This window comes from Nematolebias whitei, chromosome 7 (assembly GCF_014905685.2).
Source record: "Nematolebias whitei isolate Nwh7 chromosome 7, NemWhi1, whole genome shotgun sequence".
Lineage (NCBI taxonomy): Eukaryota > Metazoa > Chordata > Actinopteri > Cyprinodontiformes > Rivulidae > Nematolebias > Nematolebias whitei.
The window spans coordinates 30,269,431-30,293,144 of record NC_056504.1 but is presented as its reverse complement, the minus strand read 5'-3'; the positions used below and the strand labels follow the sequence as shown (position 1 = coordinate 30,293,144).

Here is a 23,714-nt window from a genome sequence, read left to right as displayed (position 1 = left end):
GGCACGTGCACGGGAGGATTCATTGTACATTTCTTCAAAATTCAACAAGATTAACACTTAAAAACAATTATTTGTTTGCTCAAAATTATAGTAAAAGTGTGTCTCAGTCTAATTTTTCCTTAATAAATGCACTAAATGAACTTTCCTTAGATAAAGAACTTTACTAATTGGCTTTTATGGATGTTCCTGTAAAGTGCCCTGAGACAAATTTTTTGTGATTTGGCGCTATATAAATAAACTGAATTTAATTGAATTGAACTTTGACGATCAAATCAGCTGCATTTCAAAAGTATTTGCTGCCTCGGTGCTCCGGGAGCACGCAGAGAGAGGAAATCAGGAAGGAGGAACGCTGCACATTTCTTTTAAATTTAACAAGATAAACACCTAAATCAATTACTTTTTGCTCTACTTTATAGCAAAGGTGTGTCTCAGTTTAACTTTTACTTAATAAATGCACTTTAATGGTCAAATCAGCTGCAATTCGCTGGGGCATCGCAGCAAAATGAAGCTGATTTGACGGTTGCTCCAGGTGAGCTGGATTAAGGTGGCAACTGTAGCAAGCCGATTGTGTCATTAATAGCCACTTTTACCTATTACATGACACAACGGCATGCCATACTACTCAAGTGCCATCTAGCGGCTGAAAATGGTAGTGTTCAATATTTTCTGTTAGAATGAATGAAAACGGTCATATCTCAGCCAAAATTTGGTTTATACATTTAGGAAAAAAATCCATAAATGTGTAGCTTTGGCATATAATTCGCAGGGCATGTAAATTATGCAAAAAAACGTGACTTATAGGCCGAAAAATACAGTAATTTCAAGGTTTGACCAAGATTATTACAGCTGTCATTTCTCATCTTAAAACTCTGCCAGAAAACATGGTGTTCCTTCAAGGAATGCTAGGCTTTTAGTTAAATATTTTATTAGGATGCAAATTTTTAGCTCCCTGGTCTAAAGGGTAAAATGTGTTGTAAATGTGACATTTGGTTACGATTAGTTTAGCAAGTGGTTAAAGTGACAGGTCAGAAAGTCATAACTCAGCGCACACTTAACTTGTTAATCCGTTTCTCTTAACAGCATCTTTCATCTTGTCTGTTGTACGAATAATGTCCATGTATCGTAACTCTGGACAAGACAATGTTCGACCCTTCAGTTGATTATTTTTTTTTTTTTTAGGTTGGGGTTCTTTGTCAGGATGGCTGCCTGTCTTTGGCCCTCAGCCTGAGGGGGCTCTTCTTTCCAAGTGCACTCGGCTCCACAGAGAAGACTTGACTCTGACATTCCTGCAAAAAAGAGTTGCTAGGTGATGCCATTGTTAGACTTTCTTTGTGGCCGCATATTCATACCCAAATCGTGAGGTCTCTTTGGAGGACTGTCTCATTAGTAGTCATATATTCATACCTAACCAACCCCCCCACTTGACCCCTCCTTTACTAGCCGTGGGAAAGACAAGACCTGGACGAGATGTGGAGGATTTAAGCAATTAAGTGGAGGACGGTGAAATGATTGTCTAACTTAAATTCACTTTTGATGTTATCAAAGAAAATATATACACACAACTTATACAGATCAAAACATTTACCAACGCTTTGGACAGAAGCAACTTCTAAAATAGTCTGAAGATTTGACAAAAGATGAAGCATATCAAGAGAATGACAAGAATTAATTGTTTACATTCATACTTTTCAAGTTAATAAAGGTTTTATGAACAAAAGCAACCATTAAAGCAACACAGAGATGCCCAGACAGCCAAGTAAGACTTACAACTAAAAAGTAATGTTTCAAAAACACTTTAAACGCCATTTTAATTGTTTGTGTGTCAAATTACAATGCAATAAATTCAAATTTAAATGTATTTCTCTGAAAATGTATGTTTTAAACAATAAAAAAATGGCAGTGGAATGTAGAAAATGTAAAAAAAAAAGAAGTAAATATTCTCTCATTAAGGTAATTGGTAATACATTTTGAAAGACTTCTTTGATGTTCACTATAAAAGTATAAAATGGTGTTGTACAAAAGAACTACCACAAAATATAATACAGCAAAAAAACCATGTTTTAAATCCAGCACAAGCACAGAAATAAAAAGAGAGAACATTGGTTTTAATTAGGGGAGTGGTGACGCAGAGGTTTGAGAAGGAGGGCCAGTGATCGGAAGGTCGCCGGCTCAACTCCCTGGACCGGCAACATCAAAAATGTGGGTGGGAAAGGTGAAACACTCTCACCTGCCTCCACCCTCATTTGCCCTGCCTTGGGCCCTTGAGCAAGGCCTCTTAACCCCCATCATCTGCGACCCTCGGGCACTCAATGGCAGCTCTCTGCTCCACACAGAGGGCTGTGGTAGCGACGTCAGGAAGGGCATTCTGCGTAATAACAGTTGCGAAGTCTTCATACGAGTTAGTTCGCTGTGGTGACCCCTGAAGAAGGGAGCAGTTGAAAGACAAAGTTTTAATTAAAAAAAAAAAAAAGAGGAAAGGCATTAAATGTCATGCCAATATGCTGTTTTAGCATACCTGTAAAATTTGTTAACTTGAACACAAGGAACTGTTTTTGACATTTTGTTTCTAGTCAAACAATGCAATTTTTTTTATAATCTAATGAATATTCAAATATAATAAGCTGTTCCACTTAAATGTTTTAAATTTGCTGAATGGTTTTTGGTCAATAATGGTGCAGCTTTGCAACATAACTGCTAATTCAATTCAATTGTATAATAATAATAAAATAAATAAATAATAAAATAATAGTCTGTGTAAAGAAGTATGGCCTGAATTTACTCAAATTTAAAAATGTTAAGTAATGCATATTTACTATTCAAACTAAAGTTATTACCAGGGCAATTAAAAAGCTTTACAATCTCCTCAATGAAACAGCTGCGATGCGGACTTGGCCCCGCCCTCTTATTACCATATTTGGTTTGCTTCCACATTCCAAAGGGCGAGGGGGAGGAGTGATGACGCGCCCTGTTTCTGAATGGGCTGCGGGCTCGTGCGCGCAGTCAGCCAGCCGTAGAAGAAGAATCCGGAGAAGAGGCGCCGGTGGTGCGACAGGAGGGGGGAAGAGAAGAAGACGAGGCTTTTAAAGTTCAAAAACACGACTTTTTAAAAAGTTGTGTGGAAACATGGAGCTGCGTCGGGCCAACTTCTTCTTGTTTTTATTTATTTATCGGATATTTATCACGCTTCAGTCAAAAGAACGTAAGTTTTTCTTTTTAATAAGTTGTAAAGTTTAACTTTGTCGCACCTTATGAGTCAGAAGACTGGTATTTAAACGGGTTTAAGTTTTGATTTACTTTAAATCTTCCTCCATAAGCTCTTTTTATCCAGCTTTTGTAGCCCTAAATGTTAATAATTTGCTCAGTCTTGAGATGTTTAATTGATTTATTGATCTTGGTCACTTCAGAGTGATTTAAAGGCTAGTCAAGCATCACTTTTTTTTTTGTCAGTTTGTCCTTAAAAAAAAGAAAAAAGAAAACTGAGCTGCTGAAGGGCACCTGTTTTATGATTTAACATTATATCAAACACTTTTTGTTTCACTCGTGGCGCAGATTCATGGATTTCCCCCGGTCACGGACATTTACCTTCCCACGCCTTTCTCAGGCACTAACAGCATCCACAGATCTGCAGGACACGGTCACTGAAAGTTAGAATCAGGCCGACATGCTTGATTAAAATGTCAAAGCAGTGGCATGTGCCCCCCTATAAAGAAAGATCAAAAAGTTCAACAGTGAAGTCAAGATCTCACACATTTTTAAACTGATGGTGTGATGTTTTCCTGTGTCCCTGCAGATGTACTGCTGGATATGAAAGCTTCAGGATCAGAGTTAGGCTGGTTGACGTCCCCAAATGAGGAAGGGGTGAGTATTTTTACCTCAGCAGACATTTTTAAAACTACAGCTTCACAACTTTAAATGGTGTTTCTGTGTGTAACACATGTGGAAGTGAATAAGCAATCTTTTTTTGGGGGGGGTGGGGGGTCTCAAGCATTTAAATCTGCTTGTGACAATGGTGGAGGCCTGTGCTTATTCAGGCCACTAAAAAAAGGCTCTCCGCATGGGAGAGATGGAATGAACGGCAGCTCGATGAGGTTTGGCAGAGCTCAGCTTATCTTGTGTTAATTCTACCCTTTCATAAAGAGCTTATGAACGACATTAAAATGCCAAAGTTCAACCTACATTTAAATTTACTGTACCGAAGTGTGTTACTCAGCTGCTTTCTCTTCGTTACGTTTCACGTTTTCTTTTCCCTCAGTGATTCCTTTTTTAAATTTAGAGATTACGCTCACAGGACGTGGAAAGACGTGACTAAAAGTAAATAAAAAAGAAAGTTTGTTCCAGATGTACAGAGCCATCCCTTTCTTTCCTATCTATAGTTCGGTGGCTTTCCGTCCAAATTAAGAAACAGGACGTGTCTGGTTCAAGTGTGTGGGCTGTGTTTCTTGTTTCACTCCTAAGATCTAAGAATGTAAGGATTGTCGCTGTACTGGATAGGATTTCCCTTCGTCTGTTTAAATAAGCTTTAGTCTTGATTGGATTTATTAAACTAAAAAAAAAAGGTTATATTTGCAGGTAGAATGACTTTTTGAGTTGCACGGCATTTTTCAGCAGCACAAGTTTATTAGTAATCAGTTATATCTTCGTCCTGGATGTTTGAAAAATTACTGTCTGTTTCCAACATCCGATAAAAACTTTGAGCACCCATTTATTTCCTGAAACCAACATAAACTACTAACAGTTGTGGCGTTAAAATGTAATCTGAAATTAAGTCTTTTAATCTTTTTTACTCACCAGCGCTTCCCTCTCGTAAAAACCTTAATTGCTGCTGATTTCGCTGCCATGGCTCATGTGGTGCTGTGCTTACAAAGCTTGTTTCACTGCCATAAAAGTAAGGTGGTATTCTACAGTAGTATTTGCTGGGTTTGGGTCCTACGCGCTTGCGGTCATGTGTGTAAATGGGAACCCACACACGTTGTGCACGCCGCACAAGCCCAGACAATGTTAATGTGTGGAAAAAGAGTTTCAGCTCACTTCTTCGCTTTTTGAGCGTCTCAAAAACCATGAAAGAAAAGGTGTCTCATCAGTTAAAAATGATTTTGGCAATAAAATGTCCCCAAAAAGCTGGTATACTTGTTATAAGGACTTTAGTCATATAAATTAATGTCTCTTGCTATTCTCTTTTGGTCTGCAGTGGGAGATTGTCCAGACGGTGGTGAATGGCTCTCTGTTTTATACCTACAGCGTTTGTAGTGTAGAATCACCTGAACAGGATAACTGGCTACGCACCACATACATTCAGGGCCCCCCAGGAACCAGGCGTTTCTCCGTGGAGCTCCAGTTTATTGTGCGAGACTGCAACACTTTCGATGGGGCCTCAGTGTCCTGCAAAGAAACCTTCAACCTCTTCATTTCTGAGGCCGATGCTGATGTGGGAACCAGCTTCCGGAAAGGGCAATTTCGCAAAGTGGCCACCATCGCACCTGATGAGGTCACCCAGGGCCGTGTGGTGAAGATCAACAAAGAGACCAGGACGGTGGGGACCCTGTCAAGGAAAGGCTTCTACCTGGCCTTTCAGGACATGGGTGCTTGTGTGGCGCTGCTGTCTGTCAGAGTCTACTACAAGACGTGCCCCTCCACCGTGCAGAGCTTGGCGGCCTTCCCAGAGACGGTGGCAGATGTATTGAAGGTGGTGGATGGAGCCTGTGTTAAGAACGCTATCAGTCAGGCCACCCCACGCATCTACTGCACAGCTGAAGGAGACTGGGTGGTTCCTGTGGGTCAGTGCCAGTGTCTCCCAGGCTACGAAGCCAAAGAAAATTCCTGCCAAGGTAAGCGTTGCCAGAAGTGTGCTCTCCAACTGTTTGTCTTGCTTTAGGGGGTTGTAACAAATTTGTCTGATTGAGTAATGAGTCCACAGGAATGTTAATTGTGCCAGATTTGTTTGGAAATATTACGGTAGGTTAGCACAGAAGGCTTCAACAACTGGTTTCTTTGTGTAAAAACAGATGAATAGTTCTATGTGGACATTTCAACTCCCACTGACACCTCATTTTATACCTGTTGCCCAACAGATTATTGTTTCCACTCCTGGTTGCAGGAATGAGGCTGGGCTCAAACACTGCTTTATAGCTCGAGGTGATAACGTACAGTACAAAAAGCTCTGTCTTCGCTGCACTTTTTTACGATATTAAAAACAAAAAGGACCTTCAGAGATTTAGAGCATACCGTTTATGAAAATGACTGTATATCAAATTAAGCTGGGGATAAACGTAAATAATTTTTCTGAATTAAATTGCTCAGCACTCGTGATTTAAACTCCGATAAATTTATGAGCACTGAAAATCAGTGCTTTACAATAAGTATTGCACATAATTTACAGTAAACTATTTATATACAAAGTATAAAACTGCTTTTTTAAGACTTTTCAATGACTATTTTTGAATTAAATGAAACAGTCTTGTATTTGCATATAAAATAATACAAAACATTGAATTCTGATAACGTCATGCTGATTAGACTTCAGGTGAGGAAACAAAAAGCACAATAGTAGTAGTTAAACTGTAAGCACGTTTTTTTGTGCAGTAGTTGGTTGGTCTGTCCTTTGGTATTTCGGGGTGTGGTGTGTTGAACTGTCTGGAGGAAACGTGGGAGGAGAGAGGTACCGAGTGAAGAGGAAGGAGGGAGGAAAGGGTCGAGGGGGATTTCTTAAAGGCATTCTTTCATCCTCGCGTCACCTATATCTACAGCACTGATTGAACAGAGGAAGGGCTGTGTGAATGTGCCAGAATGACTACCTGTTGTGGTGTCTTTCTTCTCACAAGTATTTGTTTTGGGCTGGTCGCCGAGGCAACAGGAACCACAGATTGCAGGGAAGAGGCTGACACACCTACCAGGGGTTAAGACTGAGTCAGGTTGTGGTTTATGACTCGAGATGGTCCGAGCCACCTTGACTGGGAAAAATTTGAGCTATTTTCAAATTCTTCCTGTGAGTGGGACGGTTTCTTCCTATAATTATCACAAATACATATAACTGTCATTTTATTGTGAAGTTGTTTTTCTTGTCTCATTCTACACTGAATATCTTCAAACTGTGACTTCAGGGGTTTGAACGTTTTTCACAGATAACAAGCGATATCGTAGAAGTCAGTCAGAACTGATTAGGACATGCTAACGGATAATAACAGATAAGTGCTTTACTTCAAAGTGCAAATCTCTCAGGAAGTTAAAACAAAAGGAATGTTTTAGTTTTCAAGTTTCCTGATGACGGTCACATTGAGCCACTGGGCCGCTTGGAGGCTGGCACAAAAAGACAGGAAAAGATATAATCCAGAACTCTGGATGTTAACCTGATTTTTAGGATGAATCTGTTATTACACGAGAAGATGGTTTTAACTTTAACCAGCTCTCAAATGTTGGAACCTCACAGTCTCGTTCCCATTTCATGACAAGAGAAAGTGATATCCTGACAGGCTCATGTCCTGTGTGTGGAATCCACCGAAGAACCCAACTGTTGTGGGAAAAGAAAGCAAAGCGACATGAGGAGGAATGCTGACAGACACAAATAAGCAGATTGTCTTCGGTGAGGAGTGAGCCGCCAGTTGGTGCACGAGGGAGGTTGGTTTTGGGGATTCTTAGGTGTGGAGTGTAATTTAACCGAGAGGATTAGTGGAGCAACGGGACAGCTGTTAGCCAATGACATGCCTCGCTCACCCTCCTTTTGCTCTTTCATCCGGTTGTTAACACGCTCCCTAATCCACGTTCCCACTCATTAGAACAACAGGCTGAAGCTCAGGGAACAGAAAAGAATAATTTATTAAAAGCGTCAGTGCAGAACTTCAGTTTTTTCCACATGGTGTGGTCAATGAGAGACTAGAAGCACAATAAAAATAATAAAAAAAGAAGTTTAGACACTTTATGCTTACTCAGATGAAACTATCTTTGTTTTGCACCATTATTTGTATTAAGTGTAGTGTTTCACTGCACACATGCTGCCATTTGTGAGCGTTATAAAGAGTGATGCAATATATTTATGGCACCACTTCGTTCAGCGGTACAGACAATAGATGAATAGGGCTGTAGTTTCTTTAGTACGTGACCGAGGTCCTGCTGTTCTAGCTCGAGATAAAATGGGCTGGCCCCCTTTTCTTATTCGAAATAACCCCGACTACGCCTCCCACTGCCGCCAAGCGACTCCCCAGAGGGAGCTTCTGTTGGTGCTCGCGACCTTTACCCTCACCGCTTTTCATTCATCTGTTCCCCAAATTCAACCTGCTCCTTCTCCACCTCTGGTCGCAAAGGTCTTTCTGCTTTGGTGGGGAAGTAACGCGTCATGTCTTCAGTGCAGGATTCACTTGACCTCTTGTCTCTGTCACCAGCACGGGGGCCAGATTAAAGGGGGCACCACAGAAACATGAAAGAAGAAGAGAGATGAGAACTTTCCTAAGCTTCATTCTGCTCAGAGGCCTAACCCCAGTCTGAAAATATGTGCATCTGCTTCTGCGGAAGGAAGGAAGAAAGGGAGGAAACACTAGCCTCGGACTGAATTGCAGCTCTTGTGCTCTGATTTCTGTCCTGTCTGCATGTTCGTTAACCTCCCATGCCCTGGAAGGCTGTTTATCTCTATAATGAAAAGCTCATTACAGCATTCCACCAGTGTCCAAGGCACTATTTCCTTTAGCAAAAACAAAAATATTATCTAGCAGAAATTTGAGCTGCCAAGTTCACAGGGCAAAGGCAGATCAGATCACCTGATTTACGGCTCTGCTGCCATCCGGTTGACGCTGGCAGTGCGACCTGAGATCAGGCCTCCAGGCAAAAAGAGGCGAGTGAAGGTAGATCATCAGGGAAATCCCTTCTCGTTCATACTGATACAAAGACTCAGTGATTATAGGTTACTCACAACAATTACTTCCTGTTGGTTGGAAGAGGCCGGTCTGACAGGGAGCCTTATTGTTTGCTTTTTGATCAGACATTTGATCCTTCCTGTGTTTGTCTGGTTTTATTTGTTTAAACGAACTCACGCCCTCTTCGTCTCACGCAGAATGCAAACCAGGCTACTTCAAGTCATCCGAGTCCAACAAGTTATGTCAGGTTTGTCCTGATAACACCAAGCCCTCCTCAGCTGGTGCCACCGAGTGTCTCTGTGAGGATGGATTCTTCCGCTCCCCTTCAGACCCTCCAACATCACCCTGTTCAGGTAACGACCCAACTCGCTGTCATTTTCACTGTTAAAGTTACCCTTCAAGTAATTTTTGATGGTTTCTCTGACTGACTTGTGTTATTTCCTCCCTAAGCTCCACCTAGTGCTCCTCTTGACCTCACTTCCACCACCCTGTCAGGGGAGGGCCGGCTGATGCTGTCCTGGAGTCCACCGCTGGTGACCGGAGGCCGCAGCGATCTCACCTACAGCGTGGCGTGTGAGATCTGTGGCGAGGACTCGTGCGTCCCCTGTAGTGAGAAGATCCGTTTTGAGACGGGTCCTACAGACCTTCGGGACACCACCGTCATTATCAGCGGCCTGGATTCTCATCTTAACTACACGTTTACCTTGGAGGCTCGTAGTGGAGTCTCTGGAGACAACACCGAGGGGGCTGCCGCAACCATCACCACTGCTCTGGATTATACAAGTAAGAAATAATCGGTTTTATTGTTGGAGACACAAATGGGTCAATTTTTTTTGGACATAATCATTGATTATCATTGAGTTAAAGAGTAAGATGTAAACTGTAACATAAGTTCTAAGTAAATTTTAAAAGTCTATAAACATCAAAGTGTTGAAACTAAATCTATTTATGTGCTGTTAGAATAAATTGTAGATTAGGAGGATGACAAACTGTTTAGTTGTTTTTCATGTAATCTTATACGTTTCAATTAAAGGCTTCTACAAAAGATGGCCTTACTACAGAGAGAGGAATTTGGTCGGACCCACTGAGTCCCAGAGGCTTTAATTTCCAAGTATCCCTTCCAAAGACTGTGATTAGTCACTAACCATTATTTTGCTTTCTGTCTCTCGCCCATCGTTAGCTCCCCCCAAGGTGACGTCGATCCATCTGGACGATCGTGGTCCCACCAGTCTGTCTCTGTCCTGGACTCTGTCTCGCAGACCACCAGCCCACATCAGTCACCGCTATGAGCTTATGTACCGCAAAAAAGTAAGATGGACAGCTCTTTTGTCAGTAACTTTATTCACACAGAGTTATTCTAAGGAAAAGTACGTCATTCTAATAAGTCCCAATTTTGAAATTTCTCTTGGCAGGATGCGGACAGTGAGAGCGATGTGACCACCTACACGGTCCTAATTTTGGAGAAAAACTCTGTCCAGATTAATGACCTCACTCCAGACACTACTTATCTGTTCAGGGTCCAGGTTCTGACTCCTGAAGGGATGCCTGGGAGCTACAGCATGGAGCACGAGTTTCACACTTTACCTTTAGGTACCATTGGTCTTATGATTTATATTTAAGTATTAACTACAGAAACTGAAATAGATTGTCAAATGTAAATTAGTGTTTAGTGATGGCAAATGTTTGTCTTTGTGTGAACCTGCTCAGCCGAGTCTCAGACACAGAACAAGCCCACGGTGGTGATGGGAGCAGTAGTAGGCGTGGCTGTTATTCTGCTCGTTGTCGTGGCCTTCCTGCTGCTGCGTCGAAGGTTAGTTGTAGAGCACGCTTTAAATCATCATTCAGCATGTATGTCACTGGGATAAATATTATGTTTACAAATCTTTAAACTATGTGGTTATCAGACACAAGCTCAAGGACAGTTGCTGCTAATACACCCTTTGTCTGTTTGAGCCAAGGCTGCCCCGCAATTACCAAAGAAATAAAAAAACAGCCTCTGCTCTGTGCAGTCCTGTAGTGATTAGCCTTGTTTTCCAGGAGACTGAGCTCCGGTGGCAGAAGAGGACCCGAAGATCCCTTTTCCACAGGTTAGCCAATTAATATTTTTAAAATGCATTATTATTTTCACTTATTTCTTGACTAACATGATGGTCATTCTGTCCTCCTCAGATCAAATTAAGCCTCTGAAGGCATACGTTGACCCACATATGTATGAGGACCCTAACATCGCTATTCAAAAGTTCGTTAAAGAAATAGACCCAAGTGCAATCAGCAAACAAAAAGTCATCGGCGTTGGTAAGATTGTTTTCAAACTGTTCATTTAAAGACCTTTTTTATTGGCAACGTTTCCAACACTTCCGTCCGCTGTCTGCCTTACTAATCAGGCGAGTTTGGGGAAGTGTTTCGAGGTGTGATGAAAACTGGGAAAGGGGAAGTGACCGTAGCAATTAAGACCCTGAAGCCAGGCTACTCGGAGAAACAGAGGCAGGACTTCTTGAGCGAGGCCAGCATCATGGGTCAGTTCTCACACCCAAACATCATCCGGCTGGAGGGAGTCGTCACCAAATGTGAGTTAACAACAAGAAAAAGTTGAGTTCTACTACTTGCGTATAAGTTTTTGTTAAATAGCATAACTTGTTTATGTTTACAGTCAAGCATGCCATGATAGTGACAGAATACATGGAGAATGGAGCTCTTGACACATATTTAAAGGTAGGTGCGAGTGTTTTACTTTCATCATTTCTAGCACCAAAGACTGCTTTCATAAAAGAAGAATCAGTTTTTTTATAGTCTCATTAAACTAAGCCACGAGCTATCTGACTCGGTGCTACCTTATTGCACAACACACAAACCCAAAATGACAAAGGATACGACTGCTTTTTTTTGTTTGTTTTAACTTCATATATTTCTTTAAAACAAACAAATCTGCAGGTTAATATCTACTTTTGTTCCCTTTAGGACCATGATGAAGAGATTTCTTCATACCATCTTGTGGGAATGCTTCGCGGAATAGCTGCTGGCATGAAATACCTCTCTGACATGAGCTATGTCCACCGAGACTTGGCAGCAAGGAATGTTCTGGTCAACAGCAACCTGGAGTGTAAGGTGTCTGACTTTGGTCTGTCACGTGTCCTGGAGGATGATGCTGAGGGCACCTACACAACCAGAGTAAGTTCAAATACTATGCTTCATGGCCTAAAAGGAAATGCAACCCCAAAATGCTTGCATTTTTTGTTCATGTCACAACATTATTAATTGTGCCTCCTCTCTCAAGTGTCCAATCTTAAGTGTTATTCTTTTCTTTCCACCGCCTTTAAACCATTTAAACTCAGATTTGTTGGTGTTTCCTTTCTGTCAGGGAGGTAAAATCCCCATCCGCTGGACAGCCCCAGAGGCCATTGCATACAGGAAATTCACTTCAGCCAGCGACGTGTGGAGTTTTGGTATCGTCATGTGGGAAGTCCTGGCATTTGGTGAACGGCCCTACTGGGACATGAGCAACCATGAGGTATGTTTCATCTGTCGTGACCCTCATGGTTGTGATGACTGATTGTTTTGGTCTGTGCTTAGGGTGCGCTGAGAGAAGGTAGCCTGATTAGCAGTGTACAGTTTCTTTCCATCTTCTGCAAATCTTAACATCAGCAAAGGCACACTGAAGTGTATTGAACTGCTGCCTGTTCAAACTTCTGGTCATAAATATACCTTAAATTCAAGCTTCACTTCCTCAGGTCATGAAGGCTATCAATGAGGGCTTCAGGCTTCCTGCTCCGATGGACTGCCCGTCCGCCATCTACCAGCTCATGCTTCAGTGTTGGCAGCAAGACCGCTCCAAACGACCTCGCTTTTCAGACATCGTTAACATTTTGGACAAACTTCTTCAGAGTCCAGAGTCTTTGAAAACCATTGCTGACTTCGATCCACGGTAAGTTGAAACACAATGTTAAATAAAATGTTGAACTCATGAACAAAATTATGTTCCATCCATCTTTAAATGCCATATAAATCAAAGTCAACTTAATTATAAAAGGTTTAGTTGGGAAAATATGTCATACAGTAGTCCCTTGTTTATCGTGGGGGATCCGTACCCTGAAGCACCGTGATAAGAGAAAAACTGCAAACTAAAAATAGTACAAGTGGTAAGTAGTTTATTTTAGTAGGGGTTGAATAGACTAGTCAACTAGTCGATTCTAGGACATCTCGGAAGTTTTTGAATTTCATGTTGACCAGTCGCAGTCGCCACCTCCCGCCCCGCTGTTCCCAACCCTATTCCACCCAATCCATGTGGTGGATTAAATAAAACTAAAAACAGCAGGCAGTAGAGCTGTCATTTCTAACACTGCTGCGCCGGCCCAAGCCAAAATAATGTGCTGGATGGGTGGGCTGGGTTGGTGTCGGGCTTTTGATTGCGTCAACGGACGCATGCGGCTGACGAGCCAATTTGGATCACTACCAGCCGCGCTGACCGGCTGGTTAAGACGTACAAAAAGTCCAGATGGATGACTGCCAGCGACCCACCTGAAGCTTAACTGGACCCAGCCGCTGCGTCAGCAGACGCGCATGGCCGACAACCATTAATAAGTATAATAACTATAATATTATAATAAGGTGTTTTGCCACCGCCCGCCTCGCTGCCCTCAGTTCCATTCCACCCAATCCATGGTGGTGGATTAAATAAAATAAAACTAAGATTGGATTCCACCACCGCCCACTCCGCTCTTCTTAGCCTTGATTTTTACGTGCCGCACATTTATTTCACTTTTTTAGCTTAACAATAGTTTTGGTTTTCCTGTGACTTATTTGCAGTATGATATATGATAGGAGCATAAATATACACCCAATGTTGTGTTGTTCTTTTTTTGGTAAATAATAAATTACATTTTTTTGCTATTTATTTTATTTGCAAATATGATATAGTCTTGAGTTCCTATGAAGTCATAGTCTAGTCGACGTCGACTCAACTTTTATCATGTTAAAGTCAACTTTAAAAAATATGCTCTTGCAATATTCTAAACATTGTTTCTAAACTAAACACTCTAAAAGAGCAAAGAATGTCATTATATCCGCTCTCTGCCTCCAGCTGCTCTCTGCCACCTGCCAGCGCTCTCAGCCACGCCCACTTCTCTACTGAAGGGTGGAGATATGACACACTGCAGGAGGAAGCTTCTGCAGCTGTGGGCTGTACACAGGTGCAGCAAGTGCTAAATAATTTAAAATAATTTATTTTAAATAAAATTCCATGCTTGTCGTGCAGCTCATCCATCAATCATCCAGTTGTGTTTCATGTCCATTCTTATTTTGAAAAACCGCGATAGAGTGAGTCCGCAAAAAACAAACCGCGAAGTAGCGAGGGACTATTGTACATTGTTTGATATCACTCCAATAGTGTGACTTTTTATTGGATAGCTAATTTTAATATTTCTATAAATATACGTTTCGAATAAATTCTGAGAATTATTTAAAAAGCGCACAACTTTGAGGGAATAGTCGAGGCTAGTTCCCAACCTTTCATCTTTTGGTGTGTTGACGATAAAACTGCCCATCTTCATTTATCTTCACATGCAAACTGACACACATGAATATAAATGCTGATACATGTTGTTCTCCACAGCGTGTCCATCCGCCTTCCTAGCACCAGCGGTTGTGACACCATGTTCCGATCAGTGCCCGAGTGGCTGGAATCCATCAAGATGAGCCAGTACCATGAAAGCTTTGCCCGTGCTGGGGTAACCAGCATGGAGCAGGTGCTCGCTCTGAGGCCCGAGTAAGTGCACACATGGCACAGATGCTGCACTGATTCATCCCACAACAGGCTGCATTTTTATAATTACTCAGATAATTTTTTTAGCTCCCTGCTCAAACATTTGTTGTTCATTTTGTGGATAGAGGAATACTTCACTCCGCCTGTGGCCATTCCTTTCATTCTCAGCTACCACTGTAATATTTGAGCAATCTGAACCATTCGTACTTGACTCATAGCTCAACATTTTAAACAATTATCCAGTTTGTTCAGTTCACTGTTGTACTATTGAGCAAATTTAATAAACAAATTGATGTCTAACTTGTACTAAATGTGTTTTGATAATAAAATAATCCATTTAAAGTTTATTAGGATCACTTACTTGCCATGCCATGCTGTGTTTAGCGCTCTGAAATTGTGTCGTTTGTTTCCTTTCAGGGACATCAGAAATATCGGTGTTCGGTTGCCTGGTCACATGAAGAGGATAGCATACAGCATCCTGGGCCTGAAAGACGAGAGCAGCTCCCTCAGCGTGTTCGCAGTGTGATCTAAGCATTCCTCCAAATCAAAGTGCACTGACGGACCATGCCATTTCACTCATGGACGATGAGGACTGGTGAAACTGAACCTCGCTGCAGTTTTTTTTTGTCTTGTGGCACAGAGTGACTGAAGAGAACCCTCCAAGCTGCTCAGACTGGACTGAGACTGCACACATTCATGTAAAATATGATAAGAGACTATATTATATAAGAAAATGTTCAACATAAACAATTTATATGATAATATGTGCAAAATGTGAGAGCGTTTGTATACACTGACTGAAATATTTAAGGCTCTTTATGATTGAGGGCGTCTTATTCTAAGCACTCACTTTGTCCTGCCAGTCTGTTTATTTGATTGTCTGATTTTTTTTTTATTTTTTAAAAAGACTTGTTTTCTAATTGCAAATCTTTATTCCACTCAGGGCAAAAAAACTTCACATTCTTATGTTTCCATGTTGATGTCTTTATGACACATCTTCATTTGTTTGTTTACATCATGTCTTAATGCAACTGTCGGTTTTTATTTAATATTTATTGTATTTTATATTTATGCCATTTGTTATATGAATAAACTGATTGTTGTATTTTTGTGCCAGAATAAAATTAGAGGTGCCTTTTGGCCAAGAGTCGCCTTTCATTTTCTTCAGCAATTCTCCAGATGAATTGATTTGTATTTATAGGTTTGGCTTTAAATATCACCTGCTGTGTAACATGTAAACAAGGAACTCCAGACAATGCTTGGTTCGGATCCAGCATGTCTCCAAATGTCTCATGAGACAGACTTTAAACACTGTAGTAAATGTCAAAATGGAGTTGGAACTGGACAGTCCCCCCTCACAATATGATCTTCATAAGATGAAGAAAAGTTTCAAGAAAACTAACATGAGGCCCATCGCACTAGTCTTGTTGAAAAGTCTGAAATTATACTTTCTTTTTCAACATATTTAACATCTAAGCAGCAAGACTTGCATGAAATGATTTAGTGTTATTTTTTTTTTCTTCCCAATTTTATTTATGTTTGAATCCAACAAAGTTATGTCAGGTCCTCTGGACGGTTTCATTTTGTTGAAACGTTTCATCTTTCATCCATAAGATTTCATCAGTCCGGGGTGTCACAACAAACTCAAGTCTTCTAAATCGCACTGTACATAATGGATCAACCAGTTTGATGGTAAAAAGATGTTTTTCTGGAGTTCGCCCTCTCCCCCGTCGACTCGTTTAAGGCAGCCATGGCCAAAGTGGTTCAAAACATCAAAGTTAATGCTCAATAATCCAAAAAATAAAACTGAGTTTGTTGTGACTCCTTGGACTGATGAAGTCTTTTGGATGAAAGATGAAACGTTTCAACAAAAAGAAACCGTCCAGAGCAGGGGTCTGCAACCTTTACTATCAAAAGAGTCATTTTTACACCTTCATTCACTAAATGAAATGTGTCCAGAGCCGTAACAACCTGCTACAACTGTGATTATCAACTGGTGGCCCATGAGCCACTTTAGGTTTGTTGGAGGTGACATTATAAAGTTAAAAATATCTAATGATTTTTAACATTTATTGATATTTTTACATTGTAAGACAAATGAAAAGACCAGATTCTTGTAAAGAAGCATCAACTGATGGTGGAGGGTGTGTGTGTGTTGGGGTAGTTAAAATAAAAACTGTGAAGTTGTTAAGAGTCTTAACAACTGAAAACAGATGAACAGATGTTTGAAGCCATTTAACATTTTATTTAATTCATTTATTCATTCATTTAAATGAAACACAATTTAAAAATAAAAATCATCAAAAAGAAAATATTGAATGAAAAGAGTGCAGGAAGAAGAAAAAATTCTTATATCTGCCCCTTATAAAATATAAAACAACTTTAAACAATCACTTGAATTAATCACTAATATCCACTTTAAAGCTAGGAATAAAAAGAAACATGTTTTGTGTTAGCAGAATTTAATTCTAACTTTAAAACTTATCCAGCATTAATAAAACTTACCTCAAGTTGCCTTTTTGGACATGCATGCATATATTTGTACAAATTGTACTTGAGAGGAGATTATTACAGCCTCATATAAAATCAATGATGATCATGATATCGGAACTGGATCGGTATCGGCCGATACTCAGTTTTAGGTATCGGGATCGGATCGGAAGTAAAAAAAGTGGGTCGGTGCATATAGTTAACACCTATGTAATTTTTTTAAACGTGGAAAAAAAAACAAATATAGAAATAAAGCATAAAGTTAAAGGAAGTATGTTTAACTCCTTGTACTAGTTCCATTATTCACATACTGTGTTTGCAAAGGAAATGACAGGAAAACTGCTACAACTAGTCATTTTTTGTTGTTTGTAAAACAACCAATAAAATTCAGTTTTATGTTAGTTTTGGTCAAAGCTTGAAAGAGCCGCTGCAGAGGGACCAAAGAGCCGCATGTGGCTCCAGAGCCGCAGGTTGCAGACCTCTTCTCAGAGGACGACTTAACTTTGTTGGATTTTTTACATGGATTATTGAGCATGAATTTTGATTTGTTTCTTTTGAGTTTGATCAAGTTTTCACTCATTTTCAGTCCAGTAGTACCCTTTTTTTGAAAAGGCATTGAACTCTGACACATTAATCATTCAAGCATAAAAAGCTCATGAACTAAAAAGATGAACCACTGTTGTGTCAACATAAAAACTGATTGAAAAAGGGATATTTTAGCATTTTATCAGCAGCATGTCATACAATTTGTTCCCATTTTTTGTTGATCAATAAAAAAATACAAAATGTGCAAAAAAAAAAAAACACACACAGTTTTGACACAAAATATTAAAACAAGCGAGGGAATTCCCTAAATCTGTTGGCTGAAAACTTGACACAGATGATACGCTGAAAGGATAGATATCTTTCAGCTCCTATGTCAGGTTTTTGCTGGCTTTTCTTTCCTCATATTTCCTAACGACAACTTTCATATACTGTCCATTTGCTGTATGTTTTTATATTTATTTTAGACCTGGCATGTTTTTATTTGTCCTACAAATGTCCACTTTCTTAATAATAAAAAACTCACAATACTGTGTACTATCATGATCAAGATTAGAACAATAATTAAACAGAAAACAAGTAAAAAGGTTAACTTAAGTCCTTAAATAAACTTTGTAAGACCTTTGGACAACTCAATTATTGAGCAAGATCATTTTAAAATATTACAGTACATGAAAGCCTGACTCCTTGGATTGAAAGTGAAAGAAATTAGAGAAGCTTCACACAGTACTGTTTGTGACTAACATTTTCCACATGTAGGACAAACCAGGTAATGTGAGAAATTAGAGTATAATGTGTTGCTGAAGGGTTTTAAAGCAAAACAGGTTCTGAAATTGATCAGATCCGGGATCTGACACCTGAACTAGTAGAGTTTAGTTGCATTACAAATGCATGAAATATGTATTCTCTTTATGAGCTTTAGGATCACCTCCTGGCCTGGGGCCTGTCTGGGTGGAGTTCTCTCTGTGAGTTAGGTACTCCAGTTTCTTCCCACAGACCAGAAACAGGCATGTAACTGGTACCTCTAAAATGTCCATAGGTGTGAGTGAAAATGGTTGTCTTGCTATGTCTAACATCTCGCATGTAACTGCTGGAGATAGACACTAGCTCCCCGGAAAAGAAAGTAAAATAATGTAATTGGATGCATGGATTGGGCTTAGAGACGCTCGTATGTTTCTTTTCCAAAATCACCCTGGAAATGATAAAGACACAGAAGTCAGAATTAATTTGAACAATTCGCTTTTGCAATTAACAGTGCTGCCTCGCAGAGCGTATTTGGTGATGGCTCTCCTCCAGACCAACGTTTGACTTTGCAAAGTGGAGCAGAATTTCACAGCCACATGTTACTGTGCTTCATCACGTCTCTGTCATGTTAAACAGTAAGGCCAGTAAGCAAGATGTTCAGTGGCAATTTTTTTTAAAATCAGAAAATAATCCATCTTATGTGTCCTAAAAAACAAAATCTTATTGATAGATTTTATCCATGTGTATTTGATGATATGACCGTTTTGATTTAAATTTAGGATTAGTAGCCCACTGTGGTATTTGATAGTGCTCCACACAGGGACATACCCACACCCTGTTTCACACAGAAGCACAAAGATTCACTGGTTAGGAGTGTGGCTGAACATGCCCGACCTCTTGTGAGCAGTTAAACAACCGTTATGACACATTGGATATCTTTAAAATGTGTCATATTCCTGTCCCTTCTAATCATTTAGAGACTAGATTACATCCACACCCACACCGAAGGCTTCCAGTAGGATATTAGACACTCATCCACAGGTGAAACACAGAGGAAAGGGATTTTCCTGGAGAAAGATTAATTCTTTAGCGTGCATGGCTGACAGTCAAAATAATTTTTCTGAGGATTCAAGATGTTTACCTCTGCACAGGACCGAAGATCACAAGTATACAGGTCAGCTCAACAACAACAACAAGCAATATATGTTTTTTTTTTTTGTTTTGTTTTTTTGGTTAAAAAAGTACTGCATTAAAATATTTTAACTGATTCAAAAAATCTTGACCTTTATTCCACCATTAACATTTTTAGATCATTCACATCCCACAGGAAAGATACAGATCACAGGTGACACTTTCCAATTCGAGCTGGATGTGAGTGAATTTTCTCCAGAAGACATTATTCTCATATCCTCCAACAACCTATTAGAGGTTTGTGCCGAAAAGGTGAGTGATTATTCACTCTATTGTGGAAACTGTAACTACAGACTGACAGATTATTTTTTCAGATTCAGAAAAAACTATTTTCTTGATTTAAAAATATGTTTTTCATTTTATCTGATCAGACAACATTTAAATGGATTAACTGGTGTGTTTGACATTGCAGCTGAGTGAAGATGGTACAATAACAAATGCATTTTCACACCAGTGCAAGCTGCCGTCCGATGTGGACCCTTCATCTGTGAGCCTGTCATTGGAGAGCAACGGTGTCCTGACTGTGAGAGCTCACAAGGTGTTTTAGTAAAGTATTTTTTTTTAACTGTACATTTTAAATAAAGCTTCAATTTACTTAAATTTGACTTCTCTTTCTCCAGATGTAACCTCAGCATTTGGCCTCCACACTTTGACTTAAAAAGTGGACTTTAGCGCCTCCAAGAGGCAAATAAATGAACTTTATGGTGCAACGTTCAAGGAATACCAAAAACATAACAATCGTTAACCTAAAGCACACGGACCCAAAGATGTTCCGCATGATATTTTTACAAAATAACTATGCTAAGACATTTCTTATCCAATTATGTAAAATTTAACAAAGTAACTGTAACGTTGATAAGTATGTTGAAATAAAGAAAACTGGATTGACTCAATTAGATTTTGTTTTCGGTCTATTAAGACTTCGACAGACACTGAAGGCAACTCCAGAAAGTAACGGAAGTGACGACATCCGTTGTCAATGGATGGGTTTTAGTTTACGGAAGTTATAAAATTTTATTTTATTTTTTTATTGAACAGTTGAACATACAGAACAAGCGAACACACTAACAGAATAAATGACACACTCTAATTACAATGATACATATAAACGTAAAAATATTTACTGTCATACCTCCTAAGTTCAACATATTTTTAACCAAATTAACATAACAACCCGGAAGTTATTTAATTAAATAGCTTCGCTGCTAATGTACCTTACTCGATCTCCATCATTTCTGTTAACCCGATTAGTAACTTTAATGGACATATATATTTTTATACTTAGCTGCAAAATTCACGTTTACAAGAGGTTTTCTGTCAGATACGACAAATCGTAAGTTTTTTGTGATTTTTATTTTATAACCAACATGGCGGCACATCTTCCCCCTCCAGGTTCTGTTATAGTTGCTGACTGGCATCCATGTAAAGAAAGCAAAGAGTATTTTAACAAAATTCTACACAAGAAGAAACGAAAGAACTTTGGTAATGTCAAACTGTTTTTATTATTATTATATCATTAATTTAATTCCAGAGGCATACAGCTACTGTTTCCAGAGTAAACATGTCTTTAAGACTGAGGGAGAATCATTCTGAACTCGATTTGGTATAATTAAAATACCTCGGTTTTGATTTATTGGTCATGTATTTATTTTTACATAAATGCTAATTTACAAACTAATACATATAAAATAATGCAGCGGCTGCAAGTGTTTGTAGGACTAACACAGTTTGAGATTGTGTTTACAGGTACAGGTAAACAATGCAAACAAAAAAATCTAAGCAGTGTATTTTATTACATATAGTTTACACGCAGACGAGCAAAAATCAAAAGAAGTGGGTTCATGTTTTGCACAGAAAATAGACTGTAGAGAAGATCCACAAGGTGGATGTGAAAGTCAGTTTGTGTTTTCAGTAATTTGCATCTTCTGTTAGCTGAAGTTTGTCCTATTGTATACAACATAAAAAAAACAACTATCAATTATATCACTTAATGTTAGGCTCACAGGTTAGAATTGTAAAAAAAAAAAAAAAAAAAAAGGAGGATATTAGGTGCAAAAATATCTGTTCATGACTAAATAAACATTTTAATGTAGTTTTTTCTTCAACAGGTCTGTTGGAGTCTCCAGTGATGCCTCCACAGGTCACTGTGGACACAGTTCACTATAAGATTTTCATCTCTGGTAAGAGTGGAGTTGGTAAAACCGCTTTTGTTGCACGTCTTGCAGGCCTGAACATCCCTAATGTGCACCATGAAACCACAGGTAGGTTCAGGACGAAACGCTGATCATTTTCCGAGGGAAGACGATCGTAGAGTTGGTCGTTTTACAGATGTTCTTACAGTGTTTTTTATGTTGAAGGCATCGAGACAACAGTGGTGTACTGGCCAGTAAAGCTGAGAGAAAGTGGCAGAGTGCTTTTCTTTCGTCTGCAGTTTTGGGACTGTGGAGAGAACGCCTTACGCCGATTTGATCATTTGCTTCCAGTATGCATCATATCTTGAAACAGTGAAAATTTAAGAAACATACCTCAAACACTATTGCTAAGATTTTATCTGATAACTTTTCTGTCTCCTAGTCTTGTAAGGAACAGGTGGATGCGGTCCTCTTCCTTTTCTCCTTCACCGACAGGACATCCTTTGATGATTTGTCAACTCAAATAGAGAAATGGAATGAATCGCCTCACGGTTCCGCTGTCAAAGTGGTGATTGGAACAAAGTATCCTTTTTATTCTGCATTTTACTGTAATTTCTGATAACCATTTGTACATTCAGCAACTTACTATCGGGCAAACATCTGTCTGCAGTGACGACTTGATGAAATAACTGCTGAAATTTTCAAATTTGTCAGAATTACTTCAGGTGCACTAAAGACATGAACTTTCAGGGAAAGCACATGGAGAACTGTATTAGTAAACAGTCATTTTCCATTAATGAAAAGCTCAGATTTGACCTTTTTATGCACTGTGATGTGGCGCAGAGAGATGTACAGAAGTTCCAGGAGGCATGGGGGTTACCGGTGCTGCGGACAGGCAGGGAGATCAGTAACGGACTGGGTGATATAGCCCCCATCCTCAACTGTCTGTCAGAGAACTTGTGGTTTCAGGACTGTGCTACAGTTGGAACAGCCTGCCAGCATTCACAGCAGGAAACGGTGATTCAAGAGTTTTGAACAAAGGACTTTTTGCTTGGAGATGTAAATTAATTCTGGTGGTAGTCATTAGAAATAGTGAAACACCTACATGTTATAATGTTAACCATTTCAAGTTGTACAGAGTTTTGCACAAAGCGATTAGCGATGGTAGTCACACTTTTAAGCAATGCCTCTACACTCCCACACTACTGTTCATGCAAGTAAAATAAAAGTCAAATCTTAACATTTTGTAAATTGTGATTTTTTTTATTTTAAAATGTCAGTAACACTGACATCTCTGTAAGCTCAACTGAGTACGTTGAAGTTAAATGTTTTACTGAATCTCATTTGGCTGCTACCTTCTTCAGAGGTTGTCACTGTAGGCAAACTCACCAAAAAAAACAAAAAACACCCCAACAAGTATTGGAGCAGTTAATTTTGAACCTTTTGAAAGCTTTTTACTGATGAAAGTCAAGTCCTGTGCACATCTGTTGCCCAGACTGAGGTTTTAGAGTAAAATTTGCTTAATTTGTTAAAATTACACAACTTTTAAAAATCAAAATGTTCAACATACATTGAATTGAATTAAACTTGAAAGGAGGTTTTGATTTGAATAATAAAAGGGTAAAGTTTAAAGATGCGTTTTCCAACAATCATTTCCCCCAACTTATTGACTTTGGGGAACTCAGTAACCCTAACCACCTTTGGACAAAAGAACTGATCATCACTTCTGATGCCTTTGGAGAAAATGGACCACAAAGAGTTGTTTGAATACAGCTTGTGTAAAAGTAGTGTTGGAAGAGCAGATTAGGTGAAATTTGCTGCATAAGATGACAAAATTAACACTTTACTCAAAACCATTTAATTTGAAAATGTGGGGTACATGCCATATAAAAAAAAAAAAAAAAAAAAAAAAAAAAAAAAATAAAAAAAAAAACCCCACACCACACAAAAAAGTGGCCGGAGAATTTTAGAGAGTAAAAGTGCTGTTTTTTGTCATTCTAAAAAAATGGGGGTTTT

General features: G+C 39.4%; 3 protein-coding genes across 4 annotated transcripts; all 3 read left to right on the top strand.

Moving 5' to 3' along the window:
• The first annotated feature begins 3,019 nt into the window (after positions 1–3,019).
• Positions 3,020–15,234, top strand: epha2a (eph receptor A2 a). Its single transcript, XM_037679364.1, has 17 exons — positions 3,020–3,199; positions 3,791–3,858; positions 5,189–5,825; positions 9,038–9,193; positions 9,291–9,623; positions 10,021–10,148; positions 10,253–10,430; positions 10,548–10,650; positions 10,878–10,927; positions 11,010–11,135; positions 11,225–11,407; positions 11,491–11,552; positions 11,799–12,008; positions 12,199–12,348; positions 12,569–12,762; positions 14,449–14,601; positions 15,016–15,234. The coding sequence occupies exons 1-17, from the start codon at positions 3,124–3,126 to the stop codon at positions 15,122–15,124; spliced, it is 2,916 nt and encodes a 971-aa protein (XP_037535292.1). The 5' UTR covers positions 3,020–3,123; the 3' UTR covers positions 15,125–15,234.
• Positions 15,235–19,406: 4,172 nt separating this feature from the next.
• On the top strand, positions 19,407–20,192 carry LOC119412764 (heat shock protein beta-7-like). Its single transcript, XM_037679801.1, has 4 exons — positions 19,407–19,549; positions 19,685–19,818; positions 19,979–20,104; positions 20,187–20,192. The coding sequence occupies exons 1-4, from the start codon at positions 19,471–19,473 to the stop codon at positions 20,190–20,192; spliced, it is 345 nt and encodes a 114-aa protein (XP_037535729.1). The 5' UTR covers positions 19,407–19,470.
• Positions 20,193–20,778: 586 nt separating this feature from the next.
• Positions 20,779–22,938, top strand: cplane2 (ciliogenesis and planar polarity effector 2). 2 transcript variants are annotated; one of them, XM_037679363.1, is made up of 5 exons: positions 20,779–20,899; positions 21,675–21,827; positions 21,924–22,048; positions 22,141–22,280; positions 22,508–22,938. In XM_037679363.1, exons 2-5 carry the CDS (start codon positions 21,695–21,697, stop codon positions 22,731–22,733), a joined length of 624 nt encoding a protein of 207 aa, XP_037535291.1. In that variant the 5' UTR covers positions 20,779–20,899; positions 21,675–21,694; the 3' UTR covers positions 22,734–22,938. The 2 variants fall into 2 exon arrangements, with proteins under 2 accessions (XP_037535291.1, XP_037535290.1); XM_037679362.1 differs by having other exon boundaries at positions 20,779–21,048.
• The last annotated feature ends 776 nt before the right edge of the window (positions 22,939–23,714 follow it).

Excerpts from the sequence above, each read along its gene's own strand:
- epha2a (XM_037679364.1), top strand. The coding sequence starts at position 3,124 with ATGGAGCTGCGTCGGGCCAACTTCTTCTTGTTTTTATTTATTTATCGG. Across the intron at positions 11,408-11,490 it reads GGAGGGAGTCGTCACCAAAT|TCAAGCATGCCATGATAGTG; the intron begins GTGAGTTAACAA and ends TTATGTTTACAG. Across the intron at positions 14,602-15,015 it reads GTGCTCGCTCTGAGGCCCGA|GGACATCAGAAATATCGGTG; the intron begins GTAAGTGCACAC and ends GTTTCCTTTCAG.
- LOC119412764 (XM_037679801.1), top strand. The coding sequence starts at position 19,471 with ATGGCTGACAGTCAAAATAATTTTTCTGAGGATTCAAGATGTTTACCT. Across the intron at positions 19,550-19,684 it reads CGAAGATCACAAGTATACAG|ATCATTCACATCCCACAGGA; the intron begins GTCAGCTCAACA and ends TAACATTTTTAG. Across the intron at positions 19,819-19,978 it reads TAGAGGTTTGTGCCGAAAAG|CTGAGTGAAGATGGTACAAT; the intron begins GTGAGTGATTAT and ends TTGACATTGCAG.
- cplane2 (XM_037679362.1), top strand. The coding sequence starts at position 20,934 with ATGGCGGCACATCTTCCCCCTCCAGGTTCTGTTATAGTTGCTGACTGG. Across the intron at positions 21,049-21,674 it reads GAAGAAACGAAAGAACTTTG|GTCTGTTGGAGTCTCCAGTG; the intron begins GTAATGTCAAAC and ends TTTCTTCAACAG. Across the intron at positions 22,049-22,140 it reads GATTTGATCATTTGCTTCCA|TCTTGTAAGGAACAGGTGGA; the intron begins GTATGCATCATA and ends TCTGTCTCCTAG.